This window comes from Xenopus tropicalis, chromosome 2 (assembly GCF_000004195.4).
Source record: "Xenopus tropicalis strain Nigerian chromosome 2, UCB_Xtro_10.0, whole genome shotgun sequence".
NCBI lineage: Eukaryota > Metazoa > Chordata > Amphibia > Anura > Pipidae > Xenopus > Xenopus tropicalis.
The window spans coordinates 108,366,098-108,380,008 of NC_030678.2; the positions used below are offsets into that span (position 1 = coordinate 108,366,098).

Consider the following 13,911-nt stretch of genomic DNA (forward strand, 5'->3'; position numbering starts at 1 on the left):
CAAATCTCACTGGAAACAAAATGAGGTTAGAAACTAAAATAGAAACACTGCTGGGCAAAATAGCAATTTTAACAATAGATACCCAGCTGAAGCAGATGTAGGAATCATATTGGGCTATATCCTTTACATTTTTTCTCAAAAAAATGTTTATTTCAGTGCATTAAAGATAACTGCATAGAAAATCTAAGACGATTCCGTTTACAGTAATATGTTTGTTAAGTTTCCCACAGAGAAATTTCTTTTCATGTGTTGTTTACCCTTTATATTTCATAACAACATGGGAAGCCCGACTTAATGGGACAAGTAAAACAAAATCAGACCTTGCTTATAGTAGCTCTTTATTTGCTTTTTTCAATGTAAAATGCATTTAAACGCTGGATTGTAAAATCATTTTGGCCTCTGTGAGTAACAGAAGCTTTTTCAGGGCCTTGAAATTGTAGGTGAAATGTAAATAGATATCAAACTCTTTCTTGGTGGTGGATTTTAGAGTTTGTAAGAGAGCAGTACATGGCTGAAAAAGTATTGTGCTAGGACTCATAATGTTGCTCATTTATGAAATGCCTTTTCTTGAGTACAGTCGTCCCTTGGGCTCAAGCAATAAAAGATGAAGTCACAGGAAAGTCAGGGCTGCAGTATTGTCTTAAGGTGGGCACACACGTGGCGATTTGCGACCATCGGTCGCACGAAAGATCATTAAATCCGCCACTAACCTTCAGGGATGAAACGGCAAATAAGGAGGTAGAAACAATAGGATTTCTACCTCCTTCTGCCGATTCAGACCTGACGGCCGATCTTGCTCAGGCGCCGATCAAAATCTTTTAACCTGGCCGATCGGCGAGTCGACCGATATAGTCGTGATATAGTAAGTGAGGTTGAAAAAAGACACACATCCATCAAGTTCAACCTTAATACCTATATATATCGTGTATGAGCTGTCATGGTTAAATGTCATCCCCTTTTTATTGCCTGGACATTCTCCCCTTATCCCTATTACCTATTGCATGAGGAGGCAGTATCCAGAAAAGTGTCTTATGCCCCTCTTAGGTTGTTGTTGGTTTTAGGCCCATTTTCTGTGATATAATGGGACCTGCCAGTACCCAATATTATAATAAATGAGCTTGCTGATAATATGAGCTTGCTGTGATCTATATGTGGGCGATCAGAATGATAACAAACATGAGGGGTGTCTCATGTCCCAGTCCCCCAGAATCTATCCCTCTTGAACTAGTGGGTATAGGCTGTCCCTGTTTGGTATCATTAGGAAGCATGTGCCCTCCTCATAACCAATACGTGATTCATAAGGATGTGAACCCTATAGCAGAGGAGGTATGGGTCCTTTTCCTATAATACATATTTTTCTCATACCTGTTCCCTTCTGTGGCTGTAGGTCCACAGCTCCCTGTCTTTGATCAATAGATCAACAAAACCAACTATCCCAGTTTCTTGCCCAAATGGTCTGACTCCAAATTGTCTTATTTGCCAGTGACACCTTTCCACAGCCTTCTGCTGTAATATCTAAATAAGGGTCTCTTTGTGGGCCTGAGATGAAATGTTTCCAGCAGTAACCCCTGTAATGCCACCTCCATACTGCTCTGGAATATTGAACACAGATAATGACTTTCATATATGCTTTCTTATTTTTTTCTGTACCTAGGCCTGTGTGTGATTTACAGTGTGCTTTTCATTTTTCTTTAGGTACCGAAGTTTAAAGCACTTTAACTATGACATCTGCCAAAGCTGCTTCTTTTCTGGCCGAGTTGCAAAAGGTCACAAAATGCACTACCCAATGGTTGAATATTGCACGCCTGTAAGTTAAATATGTGACTGGGATACATTTTGCAACTAATACTTCATTTTTCTATTCACTTAAAGTTGTATTTGAAATATATTCTACATTTAGACAAGACTATGGATACAAATGCTGTATTTTATATACTGAACTTACTGCCCCAGCCCAAAGGTTCAGCATCTCTGTAGTTTTAATGATCCAGGCCTTAAAAGTTGTCACAGGAGTTCCCCATCTTGGATTCTATTTAAAGTGTCACTGACACTCACACGCTCAGTGTGCTCTGGGCAGCTGTTGAGCTAAGCTTAGGGGTCATAGCAAATCAATCTGAAAATAAGGTTGGCCTGTCAAATGAGCTCTACAGTGCCAATTATTAAATTTTAATGTTAATTACACTGGTTTCTGAGCTGCCATGTAATGAGTATCTGAATTAATCAACCTTATATTGTGATGATTATATTTTATATACACAGTATATTTTGAGTCGGTCCCTAAGCTCAGTAACTGACAGAGCATGTTTATAAAGCTGTCAAGCAAATATACCCTTTTCTATGCCACTTTTTACATAACCAAAAAAATAAATGAGCACAAGTATTAAACCACTGTAACTAGTAAAATGTGTGTGTATTATAATAAATACTTATGTATTATAATAAATAAAGTAACTTGTGTTACATGGAGTGATTTTTTTTTCTTTAAAGTAATACTGTCATGATTGGCTGCTGGGAGGGGGGGTGATTTCACTCCAACTTGCAGCTCAGCAGTAAAGTGTGACTGAAGTTTATCAGAGAACAGGTCACATGGCTGTGGAACCCTGGGAAATGAAGAATTTGAATCCCATGTGAGATTTCAAAATTAAATATAAAAAAAAAAATTTCAATGCAGGATTCTGCTGGAGAAGCTTTGTTAACTGATGTGTTTTAAAAGAAACATGTTTTCCCATGACAGTATTCCTTTAATAATAAAACGCCCAGCTATGATACAATTAATCTTTATTAGAGGCAAAATTATTCGATTGGGTTCATTTAAAGCCCCAGGTCTTGAGCATTCTGAATAACAGGTCCTATAAACAAATAAGCAAATTGACTGTGCACCCACACATTAATTTGGATTGAGTGTTGTCTTTGGACTCTGGATAATGGGTTTCTGGATATGGGATCCCATACCTGTACTGCATGGCACAAAGATGCAGCTAACGCCTGAAAATGCCCAATTTTGTCATCTAAAATTCTTGATATTTCTAGACCACATCTGGAGAAGATGTTCGGGATTTTGCAAAAGTTTTGAAGAATAAATTCAGAACAAAAAGATACTTTGCTAAGCACCCAAGGATGGGATATTTGCCTGTTCAAACTGTCCTAGAAGGAGATAACATGGAAACGTGAGTACTAATTTTGATAACCTTTCTGTTTAGTCTTTAGAAACTGTGGAGCACTTTTTTTTTTTAAATAGATCCTTTCCATTTGAGTCGCATGTATTATATCAGAGGTTCCCGGGCATTAATAATGTAGAACGTACCTTAGGTGGGCTTACAAGTGCCATGGATATGTAAGATTAAATGCAATTGTAGAGAAAATATGCATTGTGGTACTTTAGTTGATAACACCCATACCCAAACCATTTGCAATAAAACAGAAAATTTGATAGACTTGGTAGTGCTATAATGTAGTTTTATTGTGAACAGTGTTCTGTTGTCAGTGGATCAGTAACTACTGATGGATAACTTTTTTTTAAAAAAATTCCAACTTAGAGTAAAAAACACCCAAATGTCCATTGTGGGGAAAATTGAATGTTCCTAAATCTGCCCGAAGAGTTATGTATTTACATTTCCCTAGTAATAAAATATACACTATATACTGTAGAATACAGTAGTCACAGGAATAATGGAACTTTAACTGCCTGTTACTCAAGCTTTTATTTTTTTTATGTCATCCTCTGTCATCCATTTTGCCCTTGGCTGCGTTATTTGGCCTTCATGATTATCAAGTATCATTCCATCTTTTTGTTTTATTTTGTTCTCTTAGAGATTCCTTCCTTTATCTTCACCTGCCCATTTTTTGTCTTTCAGTCCTGTTACTCTGATCAACTTCTGGCCAGTAGATTCTGCGTGAGTACTTTTATTTTTGCGCTGTTGCCGTTGCCTCCATGCCCTTTTTCTTTTTTTTTTATGTGCTCCATTTTCATGTTTTTGTTTGACAATGCACTTGTGAGTGTGCAGCTTAAGCAGTGGGGAAAAAGTGGAAGGTATTGGTGTTTTGAACTTGGAAATAGTATTATGCTACACTCTTACATCGATAAAGGTATTATTGTTTGTTGTAACTTCCTCAGGCAACATTTTTCTTTGCATATCTCATACCTTGTGCTATGGAAGTGAACTGGCTATTTTTTCTCTCAAAAAGCATTATTTTTAACTTATCCAATTAAAACATTAAATATTTAATTTCAGTAAATTTTGTCTCAAAATGCTCTTCTATATAGCAGCAGTAGTATATTTTTCTGTAGTTTATAAATATGTAATACTAAAACATACCTTGGTTTGTACAAAGCTGATTTGAGTGATGCTTCAAAATGGCCTTTACTTTCCACTTTTTTATTTCTTCAAAGCTCTATGTTGTAACATTTGTGTTAGAAATATCACTAACCCCTAAAACTCTGAAATACAGTTTACTCAGAGATAAAAACTTTGTTTTACTATAGTGTTATTTACTGTTTTAACTTTAAAAGATGATGGATTAGTAGCTGAGCACTGTTATGCAGGAATATAAAAACAATGTTCCTTCTACTAAACTGCAGTTACCACCATCCTAATCACCTCATGGCTAGTTCAACAACTTTAGGGATAATATTACAACTTCTGTGGATATAGCATCATACTGTTAGCCCTCTGGCTGTTTGACAAGCTGATCTGCAAACAGTTTACTATGTATGCTCAGTGTCATTCACTGCTTTCTGCCAACGTAACTCCTGCAGAAAAATTCTTGACCCCCTACAATGATATATTTATTTTGATAGTGAATGTAATAAAAGGTTCTGAGGGGTCAATGAGCAAGGCATTCTTGAAAGGAGTGCAGTAGATCCCAAACTGTGAGGCTAGCCCCCCTAGGTGATACAGAGCAATAGTTGGGGCCCCAGACTAAAGACTTCCAGAAAATACCTACTTACTCTCCTGCTTACTACTTGAAGTCTGACGTAATGGTTATTTGTGATAAGATTTGGGTAAATGTTCATATTCTACACTAGCACTTGTAAAAGTGTGTAAACCTGTGCTCTGCACACAGTTAAAAAGGTGGAAAACTGGAGGGACTGTAATTAGACTCTGATTATTATCATGTCTGTATATTACCAATTTTGGCAGTAATATATCTCTGATGTGTTTGTTAAAGTATGAAATGTCCTGTATGCCAGGTGCTCCAGTAGTTTTGCATAGCTACTAAAACTTATAGAAAATAGGTGAACATTTTATTTGCAGAGAATGAAAAATGAGTCCTTTGTAATTGGTCATTATTTTCCAACTGAAGAAGAGGGAAATGGTTATGTAAAACTAGTTTCTACAGAAGTAAGGGGAACAACCAAACATGGGTGTGCTGTGCTTCTCTTATTTGACCTTTTTGATATATAATACTGTGCGGCCTGTTGTATATGGACACCCCTTATGATTAGTAGAATTGGTTAAGCTACTATGCTGATCATTGCTGACACAGGTGCCACTTGACAGTTCTGTGCTTTTTGGTGCTAGTTTGGGGAAGTCTCTTTCTATTCGGTTCCCAAACTGTGAGGCTAGCCTCCCTAGGTGGTACAGAGCAATAGCTGGGGCCCCAGACTTAAGACTTGTGGAAAATACCTACTTTTTCTTCTGCTTACTACTTTAAGCATGACTTAATGGTTATTTGTGTTAAGATTTGGGTAAAAGTTCATATTCTACCCTAAAACAGCACTTTGTTATTTTCCTGTAACTGTAATGTTACTATGAGCCAGCTGTGGACCCCTGTTCAGTTGGTATGATTTGTGCAGCTTTATGCTAAAAATGTGTTTTGAATGAAACTTTTCAATGAAACATCTTAAGTAGTTAGTACAGCCGTATACAATGTCTTTCATATTTGTATTCTGTCTACAAAATTATTTGTAATCATGGCACTTGTATCTTGTTCAGACAATTTTAATTAAAGATATACTGTTTAGCTGACTTTACAAAAACAAGATATGGTTCATCTAAAATACCTTAAGCATGAATGCAGAGTTCTAAACCCCATTTAGCTTGTGTTCTTTAACTATTAAGTTGCAGAAACATTTGCTGTGTTGTTAAGTTAGGCATCTAATCTCAATAGGATTCTTGAGGTGTAACATTTACACTGGATATATGTGCCCTCTATTCATGCAGGGAATGATGATGATGATGATGATACAATGCACTGTAGTGCATTCATGTCTTTTATAAACGTTTTTCCTATTAAAATATAAGACATACTCCACTCTGTATGTCTATATGGAAGTGACTGTTTGGGCAACTGCTATATATAGTGCCGAAACATTGCTTATATAGTGCTTATATAGACACACTGCTTAACAAAATTTGCCTATAAGTCGGATTAGTCCCTGCAGCAGTAAAACTTACTTATTATTATATATTATGCAATATATGTTCCTTGCCACAATCACACAGCATATTGTACTAGGGTCAGTTGCATCACACGCCAATTATCTTGTCTCTATGTGTTTGGAGTTTGGGTGTACACAGTGAGAAAACCCATGAAATCATAGGCAGAATATGTAACTCTTGGCAGATAGTGTTTAGGTCAGTGCCCCAAAGCTTAAAGCAGCAAGGCAGAAATGCTAACTTCTAAGCCACTGTGCTGCCATCAGAGGATACCATATATTGCACAGTTAGATTGTTACCAGGAAATATACACCCAGCAGGCATCTATAAAATAGCGATCTTCTTGCCAAAGCTACAGACTTTATGCTCTGCATTTACATGATTTCCACCATATTTTTGACTTATCCCTACTTTCCCAGTAGCCATAAACATAAAACCACAATCTGTTATTTAATGAAAAATAGTCTTTTATATATGCTGTTAGTATTTTTTGCTATGTCAGATATTTGTAATTCTGTCTCATATTTCTTGTGGTATTTTATTATCTCATATTAAAGTATAAATTTATTACTGTGGTATTGTAGTAATGCGTTAGCTAAAAAGCCTTGATAAGTAGAGTAGCTACATAATAGAACAGTTGCAAAACCCTTTAAGCTTGAGTTATATTTTAGTTGCATCTGTTGCATGGGTTTTCCACTGAAACTCTGAATTTATCATGATAAACATGTTAGCAGAAGCTGTAGGAGCAAAGAGCCCTCTTACTTATTTATCTCTATTGCTATTGATTCTCTAGAAGGTCTATGAAAGGGAAAGGGGTTATTACTTATATAGTACTTTGCTCCTATGGGAGTAGAAGCACTTTTCAGCAAGTAAGATAGCAATTTTAGGGACACTAATTATGCTGGGACACAAGTAGATTAAGGGGCATATTTATTATGCTGTGTAAAAAACTGCGAGAAAAATCGGCACACATCACCAGGCTTCGCTGTGTAAAAACAGCGTAAATACAGCGTAATTTCTTCCACTGGAACTAATGGAAAATAATGGCGTAATATCCGCCATTCAGACGGCGATCTTTTCCATTTATGTTACACAGCTTTTTACTCTGTTTTTTCGGCAAATTAGTTTTACACAGCATAATAAATACGCCCCTAAGTGACTTGTGCAGGGTCACAAGGAGTTGCCAAAGAGGAACAAACCAGGGTCTCCAGCAAGAGATCCCACAGCAAAAGCTAATGACTTAATTTCTAGGCCAGAAAATAGTCCAGCTCCAGACATATCCTGTAAACGTTTCATCTAATACGCAATTATATATATATAAGATGGCAACAATATTACAATAAAGATCGTTTTTATGGAAAAGACCCTGGAGTGCACTCGCAGTAATCTTTTTGGAAATATGGAATATATATATATATATATATATATATATATATATATATATATATATATATATATAAATAATGCCTTTTGTTTTTTTCCCCTCTTGTAGTAACTGTAGTCTCAAGTAATCCAGTGTTGGGAAGATAGAAGACTTAGATTGTAAGCTCTACGGGGCAGGGAACTCCTTCCTACTGTGTCTCATACCACATGGCACTTATTCCCTGTGCATTTATATATATTTATTGTATTTATTTATTATAACACTTGTCCTCCCTGTGTGTAATTTTGTATTTTGGAAGATTGTACTGCGCTGCGTACCCTTGTGACTCTTTATAAATAAAGTTATACATACATGCCTACATTGAACTACTACTACTAGAACTGTAGTACTGTATATTTAAGCTCATGTTAAAGATGGCAAAATACATGAACTAATTCAAGCTACTTTATATATATATATATATATATATATATATATATATATATATATATTATTATGGTCATTGGAGGCAATGGAAATTTTTCCATTGCCTCCAATGACCATAATAATAGGAATATGTTGGAGTTTTATAAAGTGATATAGTGATAAAGAGATATTTTTTTATATATATATATATATGTATATATATATATATAGTTTTGTTTATTACAGAGCTGCTTGAGTAAATGTTCTGCTTCTCCCAATAACCACTTACAAACCATCAAAGGGTTTTTTTTAATCTCACTTCTAAATATGTTCAATATGATCATACTGATTAGGATTTAGACTTGTGGCATCCTTGACCACCAGTTGTGCGTGTTTTCTTTCTTGGATACACATGTATTGACATGCTGAAAGCCAGGGAAATCAGGGAACTTCCCATCATATATGCTTTATATTAATTCATGTTGAAAATTTACCTTTTTTTGAAGTTTTTTAAAGGCTTTAAAATAAATTAGAAAAAGTTGCATTTGCTCCACGTTCCCCAGATCAAAGCCATGGCATCTGAGATTTTGTAGCAGTGGCATTTCATTTGAATCTTCTTCACAGATCGTATCAGAATTCTATATCTTGAGTTTTACCACTCTCCAACAGCCAGTGGTTGTTTTCAGGCACACACATCTTTTTTCCACAGATTGTGTCAGTTTGACAGATGGCTGTGCTACTTTACTTAACTCTCTTAATGTGAAGATTGAATTATGTTTAAACTCTTCTTTCCACAGCCCAGCCTCATCTCCCCAGCTTTCACATGATGATACACATTCACGAATTGAACATTATGCTAGCAGGTAAACTTCTAGACACACTTGAGCCGCTTTTTTCAATCCTTTGGTTTTTTCCTTTTAAATCTATTGCCTCTTCTTCTGTGCCCTGCAATTTCAAAAAAATTTACCTCTGAGTAAGCAGAACCTGAGAAACAAAGTGGTAAAATATCTGCATATCCGTGTTCTGCCAAAGAATTTCCCTTTGTGTCTGTCTATATAGTATTTTTCTGAGACTTTTACCATATCATTTCCAAAATAGTTTTTGTGGTTTTGTATAATGGTTTAGGGTAAAATATAGGTATATCTGTTTGTTTAATAGAATCTTCTTAACAGAAACTGATGATCAACAACTTAAGAACAAGTAGTAATGTCAACTGCCATTTTCCGTACATCGATACGTGGCTGGTGGATTTGCTTAAAAAGAGGAAAAAATTCAAATGGACTAGTTCAATCAAAATATTTATACATTATTCTTCATAGGGTTCTGGGGTTAAATAACTTTTCACCCACCCCCAAAACAACAACTGGTTTTAGATATCTAATAATTGACAACAGATATCTTTAGATATTGAATACTATAGTAGTCTATGATCTATGTGAAAAGTTGAATTCAATCACTATCTCAATATAAATGTATTAGTCCCACTTCCTATATTTTTGTCTCTCTGCCTAATGGCGTTTTGATTGATGGTGACTGAAAGCAAAGGTAGCACAGTAAGGGTAAGAACCCACAGAGCGGTTCAGTCGCAATAGATCTCTTCTATCCCGAGCAACTAACTGCTCTGAAATGGCTTTCCACTGGCAACAAAAGGAGTCCCCGGTGAAAAGCCCTTCGCATCACTTCATTAATGCTAAGTTGACTGCAAGAGCGAACTATGGGTTACTTCTATTTTTGCTGGTGGAAAGCCATTTTGGAGGGGTTTCCCTACTGAACATGTTTTCTTACCCTAAATATTGTGCTTATTTATACTAGTGCATATTTCACTGTGTATTGTTAGCTCAGTATCTCAGATGTTAAAGATATAATAGTGATAAAAAAAACAACAAATCTTTTTGTTTTAGAGATTTGTTTTTCTTGTCATTACACCTTAAAGCTCTAAACACTTTGCAGAAAGTAGAATAGGTATTGTGATAGACAGCTGTAGAACACTTAACAAATAAAAAAGCTAATAATAATGGAGACAGAAATGGTTGTGTTTTCTATTCAGATATTTGTATTCACATTGCCATATCTATAAAATAAGTCAAGTCCCAGTTTTATCCATCACATCTAAGGCTTTGTGAAATCATTTCTAAATATGTAATTATCATTTGGTTCCTTGTACTACTCCCGTTCTAAAATGTAATGAGTTTTGCATGTGCTTTGCTTGTCGCTTTTGTCTTTAATGATGTGCTGTTTGATTCACCTGCTTTTTTTTTTTTTATTTCATTCTAAAATTCCATAAATTTGTACTTTTGAAATCAAACATTATAATATTCAGAATTTTATTTTTATATTTATTTCTGCAGCTCAGTATTTACATAGCAGACAGTGTGAGAATTCCTTTTGTTACATTATGGCATGACATGAAATCTGTTTTTTTTTTTTTTTAAATATTGCAACATTCAGAAGCTGTTGCCATCATTAAATAAATCAACACCTTTTCAATATAGGCTTGGTTTGATCATAATATGCCATATCTTGTAGGATTAAACCCTGAGTTGACCAACCATTTACTTAACCTGATATTTTTTTGTTTTTTGGGAATAGTTTTTTTCAAAACCCCCCAAATGTATAGGCTGGATTGCAGCACTCAAACTTGGATTGCCTTCCCCCTTGTGCTCTGAGCAACCTGACTTTCCAAGAGCTCCTATGTGATGGTGGCTGTACCCTTGAAAATCGAATGTTTTTTAGAAAAAAAAAAGTCATACCCCGGGAAATTGAGTGTCCGTGTGTCTTTAATTATCAGGAACGTTGTACCTCTGGTATAAAAAGTACCTGATTTTCTAACCCCATCCTTGATCAGTTCATTGTTGTTTGTTTTGTATTGTTACTTACATGTCATCCCAAACAACAAGGTCCTCCTATTTTGGAGAAGTTAACATTTTCAAATAATTAGGCAATTTGTTCAACAAATGTATTTTATTCACTGGCCATGCAGTGTTAATTATGAGTCTAGATACTCTAGAACAGGGATCCCCAACCTTTTCTGTTGGTGAGCCACACAAGCATGACAAAATTTCTTTGGGGATGCCAAAGAAGCACTATGATTAGCTATTTGGTAGTGCCATATGGACTGCTGGCCTGCAGGAGGCTCTGCTTGGAGTAAAACTGTGTCTCAGTGCTGACAAAACTTGTCTCCAATGGGCACCTAATTTAAGGCCTCTGGGAGCAACACCAAAGGGGGGTGGTAAGCGACATGTTGCTCACTAACCACTGGTTGGAGAAGAGACGAGACAATCCAAAACATGTAGCCGGGAGACCATGCCCTGGGAAAACCTGCCATAAATCTGGAATGTCAATTACACGCTTTTCCCCTAGCACCCTCTTTGGTGAAGATGGGAGTTATAGTCACTGGTTTGACATCCATGGTATCATCATTATTATTATTATTATTATTAAAAAAAAAAATCATAAATGGCCAAGGTACCTTCTAAACCTGTTACCCAGGGTACTCTGCCCTATCCTAAAATTGGTGATGAAAAGCAATTCATTATGGAAATTCTGACCATTAATTTCTAATCCATTCAATTCCAAGCAGGTTATTTCATTTCTATGGGGCTGTCCAATTTGTAGTATAACTTTTATTTGCCGATATTATTGCTACTCTGCTCTTGCCTTGCCTATCCATATAAATCAGTTTCTGCAGTTAAACTTAATAAAATCAAATGAAATGAATATTGAGTAGTTACTAGTGAAGTCCTTTACAAGAATCCACAGATTAATGCATTACAGTAATTTCCAGTCCTGATGTACAGTAACAGATGATTTCCTGCATGCATCTACAGAAAGCAACACTGCTTCTTACTCATGCTATGCTGAGGCCAGTGGACCAATCCTACACGTTGCTGCTTTTTCTATTTGCAAACATAAGTGCCTGAAGTGAAAGTTTTTTTTTTGTTCCAACAGGCTAGCAGAAATGGAAAATACCAATGGATCCTACCTAAACGATAGCATTTCACCTAATGAAAGCATGTATGTATACTTAAAATATATTAAAAACTTTCCATAAAGAAATGTATAGATATACTGTGAAATCTTTAGAAATATTCACAATGTATTGTATCACTTTCTGTTCATGTTCAGTGAAATGTTCTCTGATAATGAAAAAGCCTATTGAGCTTTGAAAGCTTATACAAAGGAGCATCTTCATTTTTACAAGAATTTAGAAGGGAGCTGGCACCCATTGTTCTTGTGAAGTGTTATTAAAAGAACATGGTTTCAATAGAAACTTGCTTTTTCATCAAAATTCCGATCTTTAATGGGATCTAACTGCACTTTTGCAGTTGACTTTTAGTTTTATGGAAAAAGTAAGATATATCTGTAAAAATTCCCAGTGGGCAGTTATAAAAAGCACCAAAAACATGTCACCTTTTAGCAGGTTTTTAAAACACTTTATGCTCAATTTGTTACTTTGTTACTATTGCAGAATACTGCATTCTAAATAGGACAGTATTAAATTTGCCCAGAAATGATGTGCTAGTGACCTATGAATTAACTGAATGTGATAGCAGCAAGAGTTCCTTGAAGCTGTGCATTTGCGCATGGTGCACAAAGGTTTTGGGGCCAGTGTACACTACAAATTGTGGCACACACAGAGAATTTTGTGTCGACTTACAATGGTGTGCTTATACATAAGTCACATATAAACCAGCAATAGAATAGGAACACAAAATATGGGTTTTCAGTAACTATTGGGCATCACATCCAGGCTCTAACAGGCCAATTGTTGGTTGAAAGTGCATGCCTAATATGTAACATGGTTTACTTTATCCATTGCTGATAATGCAAAAAGCCAGTCCAGTTTCAATACATAAGTAGAAATTGCCTGACTTGTGACCCAAGGCTCTCAAGCTGCTTAATACAATTAACTAGCCTCCTTGACAACCTGTGTCAGTACATTCCGGGAGAATGTTTAACAACATCTGAGTGCAACAAGTTTGCCATCTCTGAGAACAGAGGTGGACAACTTGCCCCAGACCTACTTTCCAGAATGATTGCTCAAGTGGTATTCATTTCTTAATGAATACCATCATAAGCAGTAAAAGGTAGAGAGGGGTGTTTTGATTGCCGTTGTTTTCCACTGGAGTGCAAACATCCCATGTAACACTAGCCTAAAGCTGGCCATACACGTGGCGATCTGACGATGTTTCATGCGACCATTGGTTGCACGAAACATCGTCAGATCCGCCACACACTATTCAGGGCTGAATCGGCAGGTAAGGAGGTAGAAACAATAGGATTTCTACCTCCTTCTGCTGATTCAGCGCTGAAGGGAGATTTTGATCAGGCGCCTCCTATGGCGCCCGATCAAAATTTTCAAACTGCAGCAGCTTCCTGCGATATCGGTCGACTCGCCGACATACCATACACGCACCGAATATGGTACGAAACGAGGTTTCGTACGATATTATCGGTGCGTGTATGGCCACCTTAAGAGAAAACTAGAAATGGTGATTAAGGTATTTTGTTTTGTCTTTTTACTATCTTTATAATGTGATGCAAGCCAGATTACTTAGAGGTGTATCAGTGGCACAATCTGATCTGTCCATTAGCAGATCCAAGTGTTCATATTAAGAGCTTGCCCTTTTTAGCTTGCTTGTCCTGTTGTAATTTAGATTAATGCATCACATTTACAGGACAGGCGTGGGAGGTGATGAAATGATTATTACAGCTGACATACTGCTTTATCAAACTATAGAC

At 36.2% G+C, this 13,911-nt stretch overlaps 1 protein-coding gene across 5 annotated transcripts in view; it reads left to right on the forward strand.

The window, feature by feature from the left end:
- The window catches only part of dmd.3 (LOC105946662), a 1,093,908-nt gene that overhangs the window by 1,049,563 nt on the left and 30,434 nt on the right, over positions 1-13,911 (forward strand). For 4 of the 5 annotated variants that reach the window (XM_031897001.1, XM_031896997.1, XM_031897000.1 and 1 more), the window contains 5 exons: positions 1,696-1,807; positions 3,031-3,167; positions 3,855-3,893; positions 8,967-9,032; positions 12,118-12,183. In XM_031897001.1, coding sequence (XP_031752861.1) covers positions 1,696-1,807; positions 3,031-3,167; positions 3,855-3,893; positions 8,967-9,032; positions 12,118-12,183 — 420 coding nt within the window. The remainder of the gene's footprint in view (positions 1-1,695; positions 1,808-3,030; positions 3,168-3,854; positions 3,894-8,966; positions 9,033-12,117; positions 12,184-13,911) is intronic. The other variant, XM_031896998.1, reaches the window with a different exon arrangement.